Source organism: Saimiri boliviensis, chromosome 3 (assembly GCF_048565385.1).
Source record: "Saimiri boliviensis isolate mSaiBol1 chromosome 3, mSaiBol1.pri, whole genome shotgun sequence".
NCBI lineage: Eukaryota > Metazoa > Chordata > Mammalia > Primates > Cebidae > Saimiri > Saimiri boliviensis.
This window is the reverse complement of record NC_133451.1, coordinates 159,628,669-159,639,222: the sequence shown is the minus strand read 5'-3', so window position 1 is coordinate 159,639,222 and position 10,554 is coordinate 159,628,669. Positions and strand designations below refer to the sequence as shown.

Here is a 10,554-nt window from a genome sequence, read left to right as displayed (position 1 = left end):
AGCGAAAACTCCGTCTCCAAAAAAAAAAAAAAAAGGCTCTAAGAAGAACCATCCTCTCTATTGTTTCCATTTTCTCTCTCTACCTCTGCAACTCTGCTTATCCTTCTGTTTCTACTGGCACTGAAAGGGAATGCCTTCCTGCAACAGAACAGAAGTCTCAGGAATGTATACATCAGCATAACCTATGGCCAACATGAATTTTTCATTCAAATGGCTCTGTTGAATGACATAATGAAATTCCTTTATCTTTTAGGTTACTTTCTAGGAATTTGTTAGTGTTTAAGTTTTTTCTCTTCTAATTTACTGTATATATATTTAATTAAACTTTTAATTGTGAGATAATTGTAGATTCACATGCAGTTATAAGAAAAAATGCAGGCCAGGGGTGGTGGCTCACACCTGTAATCCCAGCACTTTGGGAGGCCAAGGTGGGAGAATCACTTGAGGTCAGGAGTTCAAGATCATCCTGGTCAACACAGTGAAACCCCGTCTCCACTAAAAACACAAAAATTAAGGCCGGGCGCAGTGGCTCAAGCCTGTAATCCCAGCACTTTGGGAGGCCGAGGCAGGTGGATCACAAGGTTGAGAGATCGAGACCATCCTGGTCAACATGGTGAAACCCCGTTTCTACTAAAAATACAAAAAAATTAGCTGGGCGTGGTGGCGCGTGCCTGTAATCCCAGCTACTCAGGAGGCTGAGGCAGGAGAATTGCCTGAGCCCAGGAGGCGGAGGCTGCAGTGAGCCGAGATCGCGCCATTGCACTCCAGCCTGGGTAACAAGAGTGAAACTCCGTCTCAAAAACAACAACAACAACAACAACAACAACAACAAACACAAAAATTAGCCAGGCATGGTGCCCCACACCTGTAGTCCCAGCTACTCGAGAGGCTGAGGTAGGAGAATTGCTTCAGCTGGGGAGGCAGAGGTTACAGTGAGCTGAGATGGTGCCATTGCACTCCAGCCTGAATGACAGAGCAAGACTCTCAAAAAAAAAAAAAAAAAGAAAGAAAGAAAGAAAGAAAGAATGTAGCTGAATTCAGAAGCGAGTTCCCCCAGCACCTAAGAAGTTAAATAATAATAGGCCTGGCGCAGTGGCTCACGCCTATAATCCCAGCACTTTGGGAGGCCAAGGCGGGTGGATCACGAGGTCAAGAGATTGAGACCATCCTGGTCAACATGGTGAAACACCGTCTCTACTAAAAATACAAAAATTAGCTGGGCATGGTGGCACGCGCCTGTAATCCCAGCTACTCAGGAGGCTGAGGCAGGAGAATTGCCTGAACCCAGGAGGCGGAGGTTGCGGTGAGCCGAGATCGCGCCATTGCACTCCAGCCTGGGTAATGAGAGCAAAACTCTGTTTCAAAATAATGATAATAATAATAATAATAATAATAATAATGCAGAAAAATCTCACGTACCATTTGCCCAGTTTCCCCCAATAGTAACATCTTCCAAAACTATAGTACAATGTGACTAGGATATTGACATTGATAGAGTCAATATTTTTTTTTTGCTGGAGAGCAAGTTTTATTTGGTGAATTCTGACGGCAGACATCATCCAAGAGAGACAAGATGGGAAAGGTGCTGAGATGAGAGCCTAGAAGCCTTCAGACTAGATACAGAATTCACACAGGGAAAGGCACGGACTCTGGGGAGACTGGGAAGGTCCTCAGCCATTCAGCACTATGCGGACAAGCTCTTCATAGTTGATACAATCATTGCTGTCCTCGTGCCCTGCCACCCGCATCTCTACTTCATCCTCTGTCATCTTCTGACCCAGTGTGACAAGAACGTGCCGGATTTCAGCACCCATGACGGCACCATTTCCTTCCTTGTCAAACACCGGAAGTCCTTTGACATAATCCTCATAGGGGCCTTGGTCCTTGTTTTTGGCCACTATTTGCAGCATGGGCAGAAAGTGTTCAAAGTCCAGTATCTTTACATTCATCTCATTACTCTTGGGGTTCCCCTGGACCTTGAGCACCTCGGCGTTGGGGGGGTTCTGGCCCAGGGCCATCATCATGTTCCCACACTGGCTGTACAAGATCTTGCCATCATGTATTAGGTCAAACAGCTGGAAGGCCTCCTTGAACTCTGCGATCTGGTCTTCAGTGAAGTCACACATCTTGACTGCTCAGCTCTGCGGGACCCTTTCCTGCAGTAATGGCCTAGAGTCAAGATTTATAAAAATTTCATCCTCACAAGAATCTCTCCTGTTGCTCTTTTATAGCCATGTGCACTTCTCTCCTTCCCGAGCCCCTTGTTATCCCTGGCAACCACTAATCTATTCTCCATTGCTATAATTTTGACATTTCAAGAATGTTAATTAAATGGAACCATAGAGTGAAATCTTTTGGTATTGGTTTTTTTTTTTTTAATTCAGCATAATTCCTGGAGATTCATGTATATATCAATATTTAATTGTTTTTTAGTTCTGAGTAATATTTTGTGGTATGTACTACAGTTTGTTTATTCACTCATTGAAGGATGAGTGGGTTGTTTCCAGTTTTTTGCCTATTACCAGTAAAGCTGTTATGAATATTTGTTTTGTGTGTGTGAGAGAGACGGCATCTCACTCTGTCGCACAGACTGGAGTGCAGTAGTGTGATCTTGGCATACTGCAACCTTTGCCTCCCGGGTTCAAGTGATTCTTGTGCCTCAGCCTCTTGAGTAGCTGGAATTGCAGGCACCTGCCACCATGCCTGGCTAACTAACTTTTATATTTTTAGTAGAGACGAGGTTTGCCATGTTGGCCACGTTGTTCTCGAACTCTTGCCCTCAGGTGATCTGCCTGCCTCAGCCTCCCAAAGTGCTGAAATGACAGGCCTGAGCCACCGTGCCTGGCCTGCTATGAATATTTGTGGGCAGGCTTTTATATGAACAAGATTTGTGTCTCTGGAATAAATGTCAAAGAGTGCAATTGATGGGACATGTGGTAGTTGCATGTTTAGTTTTATACAGAACTGGCCAACCGTTTTCGAGATTGGTTGGACCATTTTACGTTCCAGCCAGCAGCTATGAATTAATTATCCACTTTCTCTACATCCTTGCCCACCCTTCATGTTGTCACTAGCCATTTTGATAGTAATGTAGTGATGTCTTATTGTGGTTGAAATCTACATTATTTTCCTGATGGCTAATGATGTCGGAGAGATTTCATGTGCTATTTGCCATCTGTACATCTTCTGTGGAAATGTCTGTTCACTTTTTAAAATCCATTTTCTAACCTTATTATTTGATTTTTTAATTGTTGAGTTTTGACTGTTCTTTATGTATTCCACATATTAGTTCTTTGTTGGATTTGTGATTTGTGAATATTTTATGTTGCTTGTCTTTTCATCTTCTTTTTGAAACAGAGTCTTGCTCTGTTGCCCAGGCTGGAGTGCAGTGGTACCATCTCGGCTCACTACAACCTCTGCCTCCAGGGTTCAAGCAATTTTCTGCCTCAGTCTCCTGAGTAACGGGGATTACAGGCACCTGCTACCACTCCTGGCTAATTTTTGTATTTTTAGTAAAGACGGGCTTTCACCAGTTTGGCCAGGCTGGGCTTGAATTCCTGACGTCCTGATCCACCCACTTTAGCTTCCCAGTGCTGGGATTACAAGTGTGAGCCAACATGCCCAGCCATCTTTTCATCTTCTCAACAGGATCTTTTGGAGAGAAAAGTTTTAATTTTGAGAGATCCAGTATATCAATATTTCCTTTTATAGGTTGTACTCTTGGCATCAAGTCAAAGAACTCTTTGCCTAGCTCTATATCCTAAAAATTTTCCCTGATTTTTTCTAAAAGTTTTAGTTTTACATTTACACTTAAGTCCATGGTCACATATTTTTAAGTAGGTGTTTAGATCCTGCTTGACATGTCTGATGTCTGAAATAAGCCTTAGCATGTGGAGTTCTGTCTGTCCTCATTTTTCCCTCAAGCATCTACTGAGTGCCAACTATGGCTCAAGTCACTGATACCAAATCGTGCATACAATTCCTCATTAGGCACATGTTGCAGACATTACAATGAGTCAGTTAAGTGACATACTTCAGGACGTGGGCTTTGGAGCCCAACTAGCTTTGTCAAACCTGGTTCCACCTCTCAGCAGCTTTGTGATCTTTAGCAAGTTACTTAATACCTTTGAAACTCAATGTTTCACATTATTCACATCTGGATGAAAATAATAATACCTACGTCACAGGATTGTTTTGGGAAATAAATGAAATATATGTAAAATGCTCAGCACAGGGCCTAGCATATATGTAGAAAACATTCAATAATTGGCCGGGCGCGGTGGCTCAAGCCTGTAATCCCAGCACTTTGGGAGGCCGAGGCGGGTGGATCACGAGGTCGAGAGATCGAGACCATCCTGGTCAACATGGTGAAACCCCATCTCTACTAAAAATACAAAATATTAGCTGGGCATGGTGGCGCGTGCCTGTAATCCCAGCTACTCAGGAGGCTGAGGCAGGAGAATTGCTTGAACCCAGGAGGCGGAGGTTGCGGTGAGCCGAGATCGCACCATTGCACTCCAGCCTGGGTAACAAGAGCAACACTCTGTCTCAAAAAAAAAAAAAGAAAACATTCAATAATTTGGCTGGACGGGACGAGGTGATTAACACCTGTAATCGCAGCACTCCGGGAGGCTGAGGCAGGCGGATCACGAGGTCAGGAGTTCAAGATCAGCCTGACTAACATGGTGAACCCTCATCCGTACTGAAGTTACAAAAAATTAGCCGTCCATGGTAGTGCGTGCACCTGTAATCCCAGCTATGCAGGAGGCTGAGGCAGGAAAATTGCTTGAACCCAGGAGGCGGAGATTGCAGTGAGCTGAGACAGCGCCATTACACTCCAGCCTGGATGACAGGGAGAGACTCCGTTTCAAAAAAAAAAAAAAAGTTCAATAATTTTTAGTCCTCCTCCTTCCCATAGTACCATGCAAAGATTTTCTAGATACTTCCCCACCTTATCATCTGCTTCCCCAGAGTCTCCACTTGTTTCTCTCTACTTCTGATCTTAATTATTCTACTTCTTTTGTTAAATGTTCTCAGCAGACTTTGGCATTTGATAGAATTTCCTATCTCCAATTTGTTTGTGGTATTCTTATATGTGTCAAACTATTGTTTCCTGTATGTGTTATGTATCTCACCAACGACATAGCTCCTCAAAAATATGGCATGACCCTAGTCTTCCACAGAGTTCAGTTCCATGTTGGGCCAGTGGCCCCTAATACACTGATAGTGGAGGATCTAAATTAAAACATGTCTGTAGACGGGAATTTGGCAAACGGAATCAAAAACATTAAATGCTTTGACCTAGTAATTTACCTTTTTCAGAATCCATCCTAAGAATGGTCAGACACAGGCTGGGTGTGATGGCTCACACCTGTAATCCCAGCACTTTGGGAGGCCGAGGTGGGCAGATCACCTGAGGTCAGGAATTCGAGACCAGCCTGACTAATATGGTGAAACCCTGTCTCTACTAAAAATACAAAAATTAGCCAGGGATGGTGGTCCATGCCTGTAGTTCCAGCTACTCAAGAGGCCAAGGCAGGAGAATCGCTTAAACACACGAGGTAGAGGTTGCAGTGAGCCGGGATCACGCCACTGCACTGCAGCCTGGGCGACAGAGGGAGATTCCATCTCAAAACAAATCAATAAAATTATATATATGAATTTTTCTTACAGCACTATTTGTAAAAGTAAAAATTAAGAAAAGTGTAAATATGTACTAATTTTTAAAAATCAGGAATCACAGGCCAGGTACAGTGGCTCACACCTGCAATACCAACACTTTGGGAGTCTGAGGTGGGCTAATCATTGAGATCAGCCTGACCAACATGGTGAAACCCACTCTACAAAAATAAAATTAGCTAGGTGTGGTGGCAGATGCCTATAATCCCAACTACTCTGGAAGCTGAGGCAGGAGGATCGCTTGAACCTGAGAGGTGGAGGTTGCAGTGAGCCAAGATCACGCCATTGCACTCTAGCCTGGGTGACAGAGTGAGGTTCCGTCTCAAAAGAAAAAATCAGGACTCATAGCAAATTCCATTTATAGATGGAATGTTATACCATCAATTCTGTTTTCAATACAATTCTTCTTCCTGGGTTCTATAGCGATAAGTGCTGGGTGAGGTGTCAGAGCCCTGATATTAAGAAGTGGTGGACTAGAGGGTTGGTAAAAAGAATTTACCGACAACAGTATAGATTTGAAAAAGAAAAGTCTTTTAGAAAGAAAACGCTGCAGAAGAGTGCAGCTGGATGCCTGAGCAAGAAAATTGAATGCAGTGGTGGATTTTTCCTTAGGAGTATTTATGGGTAATTTGGACCACATTAGCCATGTAGGCCATGGTAGATTATTACATTTGTAGACATTTTGGTGCAAGGCTTACACAGTGAGTTTCGGCATGGCATTCTGGAGATGTATAGAAATGCTAGTTACTTATAAATTTTTTGAGGAAAAGAAATCTGGAACCAGATGCTTGCTTTAGAAAATAAGGAAGTTGAGGCCAGGCATGGTGGCTCACGCCTGTAATCCAAGCACTTTGGAGGCCAAGGCGGGCAGATCACCTGAGGTCGGGAGTTTAAGACCAGCCTGACCAACATTGTGAAACCCCATCTTTAAAATATATATATACAAAAATTTAAAAAAAAAAGAAAGAAATAAAATAGGGAAGTCGAATTACTTCTAATTGTCCCCAGAGGAGTTTTGCCTCTGCTCGGCCTGTTTGATGGTCACCAGGTGGTCTTTGCTCCCTTCTAAATTCCTCAGATAAGCCGTTTTTATCTCCCTGGCCTGTTCAATGGTCACCAGGTAATTTTGCTCTCTTAAATAAAGATATTCACTAAAACACTCTTCTCTTTTTTTGAGACAGGGTCTCACTCAGTTGCCCAGGCTGGACTGCAGTGGTGCAATCTCCGCTCACTGCAACTTTTGCCTCGCAGGCTCAAGCCATTCTCCTCCCTCAACCTCCCTAGTAGCTGGGATTACAGAGGCTTGCCACCACACCCAGCTAATTTTTGTATTTTTAGTGGAGAAAGGGTTTCACCATGTTGGCCACGCTGTTCTTGAACTCCTGACTTCAGGTGATCAGGCCACCTCGGCCTCCCAAAGTGCTGGGATTACAGGCGTGAACCAGGGTGCCTGTCCTAAAGCACTCTTTATAATAGCAAAAAAATGTAGAGATAATCTCAAAGCCCAACTCTACGGATAAATTGTCACAAAATAGAATTACAGTATAATCAATCACATTTGTTTTAAAAAACATATGTTCATGTACATACACTTACACAAACATACAGAAACTAGGAAAAGGATACAACAAAATTGTAGTGGTGAGAGTCTATGAGTAAAAGATTTTTAGTGATTTTCATTTTGGCGGGGGTGGAATTCAGTTTATTTAAAGTGTTTCTTAGTAATGGAATCGTGGGGAAGAACAAAGTGAGCTCTGGGACTCACCTTGCTTTGGGGAAGGCTCAGGCTTCCCAGAATCCCTTGTCCCTCCTCACTTTGGGCACTTAGGGGTGGGGCTGGGGAGTGAAAGGAACAAGGCAGGGCATGATTGATTAACGCTAACAAGCAGACAGAAGGCACTGGCTGGTCATATCTCAGGCCAGGGAGAGGGAGGGCTTGGGCCAGGCCCCAGGTAACACCAGGGGCTCCTTGGCATCCAGGCTTGGCCTCTAGTCCTTTTCCTTCTCTTTCTTGGCTTTGGTCTTGGGGGTGCAGGCCTTGGTCACGCGGATGGTCTCCTGGCACTGGGCATTGTAGCGTGCCTTCTTCAGGATGCCCTGGCGGACTTTGGTGCCGGTGCCCCCATCACACGCACCCCAGTTCTCAAACTTGTACTTGCAGTCTGCTCCAAATTCCTTCCAGTTGCAGGGGATCCTACACCGGATGCTCTGGGTCTGGGCCCCGCAGCTGCCCTCGCGGAAACCCAATCCTTGCTGCTGGGGGTGCAGGGCCCCCAGGCCACTCCTCCGCGCACTCCATCCCCGGGCCGTCCTTCTTCACCTTGTCTTTCTTTTTGGCCACCGCAGAGGTGAGCGCCAACAGAGCCAGGAGAGAGAGGAGGAGGAAGCCTCGGTGCTGCGTCCTGGGGCAGCCGTGGGTTCGCTCGCTTGCTGTTTGCGCTGCTTCGTTCTTTCCCGTGCCAGGCCTGTCCCGCTCCGGCCTCCCAGTGATTTTCATTTTAACTATGGCGTCTTTAAAACATAATGTTTGGCTGGGCATGGTGGCTCACGTCTGTAATCCCACACTTTGGAAGGCCGAAGCAGGCGGATCGCTTGAGATGAGGAGTTGGAGACCAGCTTGTATAACATGGAGAAAGCCTGTCTCTACCAAAAATACAAAAACTAGCTGTGCATGGTGGTGCACACATATAATCCCGGCTATTTGGGAGGCTGAGGCATAAGAATTGCTTGAACCTGGGAGGCAGAGGTTGCAGTGAGCCGAGATCGCACCACTGCACTCCAGCCTGGGCAACAGAGCAAGAGTCTCAATAATAATAATAATATTTATTACTTTTAGCATAAGAAAACAAGAATGAAAGTGATAATTTTTTTTTTGAGTAGGAGTTTCGCTCTTGTTCCCCAGGTTGGAGTGCAATGGTGATATCTCGGCTCAGTGCAATCTCCGCCTCCCGAGTTCGAGCAATTCTCCTGCCTCAGCCTCCCAAGTAGCTGGGATTACAGGCATGTGCCACCATGCCCGGCTAATTTTGTATTTTTCGTAGAGAAGGTGTTTCTCTATGTTGGTCAGGCTGGTCTTGAACTTGTGACCTCAGGTGATCCGCCCACCTGGGCCTCCCAGAGTGCTGGGATTACAGGCGTGAGCCATGGCACCCGACCATAATTTGTTTTTAAATAGTGTTTTAGAGACTATTAAATTACATGGATATAATGGTCATTCATTCATCTCATTCAAAATATGTATTAGGTGCCTACCAACTGTTAGGCAGAGTACTGGGGACACAATGGAAGGCACAATTGACAAAATCTTTGAGTCACAGATAGCCTAATGAGGGATACAAAAAATTTACAAAACAGTGAGAGAAGTGACAATACAGATAAAGTGCTGAGTGTCATAGAAACACAGAGAAGGGTGGGGATTAGAGAGGTAGGATAAGGTTTTTTGTTGAAACTTGAATGAGTCCAAAGAAACGTTGTAAATAGGGAAGAACTACCCAAGCTTAGGTAGGGATGAACATTTTTAAAAGTTCTCAAGGGATTCCATGAAGAAAATTAAAAAGGCATGGGGCTGGGGCAGTTTGGAAGGAAGGCCAGCAAAAGTGAGTAGGAATTGGAAAATCAGTTCTGTATAGTCTATGTTGCTGAGTTTGGACTTTCTATCCTTAAGAGTAAACAGAAATGAAAAAGAAAAAAGAGAATTAAAAGCTTAAAATGGGAATAGCATGATCATTTATGATTCTGACCAAATGATTTTTTTTTTTTTTGAGACAGAGTTTCGATCTCTCATCCAGGCTGGAGTGCAATGGCACAATCTCAGTTCACTGCAACCTCCACCTCCCATGTTCAAGCAATTCTCCTGCCTCAGCTCCCAAGTAGCTGGGATTATAGGTGCATGCCTCCACACCCTGCTGATTTTTTCTATTTTTAGTGGAGATAGAGTTTCACTCTGTTGTCCAGGCTGGTCTTGAACTCCTGAGCTCAGGCAATCCACCCACCTCAGCCTCCCAAAATGCTAAGATTACAGGCATGAGCTGCCATGCTCAGTATTGTTTTTCTTTTAAAAATATCCCACTGACTACTGAACAGGGAGTGAATTGGAGGAAGATAAGGCTGGAGGCAGGAAAACCAGTTAGGCAGTGGTTTAGGTCACTGAGACGATGACCCTGTCTGTAGGAATGGAGAGATGAAATCTGATGTAGAAGTGACTTGATAGTTTGGATTGCTGACAGTAGTGGAGGAGGTGTCAGGGAAAAGCAAGAGTCAAAAATGATGTTTTGGCTCTTGGGTTGGCAGTTGCGGATGGTGGCACCACTAACTGAGACTGGAGACAGATGAAGAGGCACCAAGTGGGAGGGAAAATGAGTTCAGATTGGGATACACCAAGTTCGAAATGCCTGTGGGAAGTCCAGGGGAATGTTCAGGAGACTATTAGAGATACAAGTCTGAAAGTCAGGTGTGAAACTGGCTGTGTAGACGTGTGTTTGGGAGGTCATGGGAGCAGATGAGATCACACGTGGGATATATGCAGAGTTAGAGGATGGCTTAGGAGAGAACTCTAAAGAAAACCAACATTTAAGAGGCTGAAAGTGAGAAAGAAAATGGACTCAAACCTGGTCTGGGACAGAAATTTTTTGTGTGATGTAATTTACAACTCCTTCTGGGAAGCAATTAGCATTCCTGATAAAGTGCGTGAACAGTTTTCTGACAGACTTTAATAAGACTGAGAACTCCTTCTGGGAAGCTAGGGTTACCCACCCAGCTGATTGACTAGCCTAATAATCTTTAACCAGATGTTCTTTTTTGTATCCATTCTAAACATGGTTAAGAAACCATTCTTCTTCTTCTTCTTCTTTTTTTTTTTTTTTATAAAATATCTCA

The 10,554-nt window shown here is 44.3% G+C and overlaps 1 protein-coding gene and 1 pseudogene across 1 annotated transcript; both read right to left on the bottom strand.

The window, feature by feature from the left end:
* Nucleotides 1-1,613: 1,613 nt before the first annotated feature.
* On the bottom strand, nucleotides 1,614-2,153 carry LOC101029561 (myosin light polypeptide 6-like). The gene has a single exon (XM_010338353.3). The coding sequence runs from the start codon at nucleotides 2,124-2,126 to the stop codon at nucleotides 1,671-1,673; it is 456 nt and encodes a 151-aa protein (XP_010336655.1). The 5' UTR covers nucleotides 2,127-2,153; the 3' UTR covers nucleotides 1,614-1,670.
* Nucleotides 2,154-7,668: 5,515 nt separating this feature from the next.
* Nucleotides 7,669-8,218, bottom strand: LOC104651358 (midkine pseudogene; annotated as a pseudogene).
* Between the last annotated feature and the right edge of the window lie 2,336 nt (nucleotides 8,219-10,554).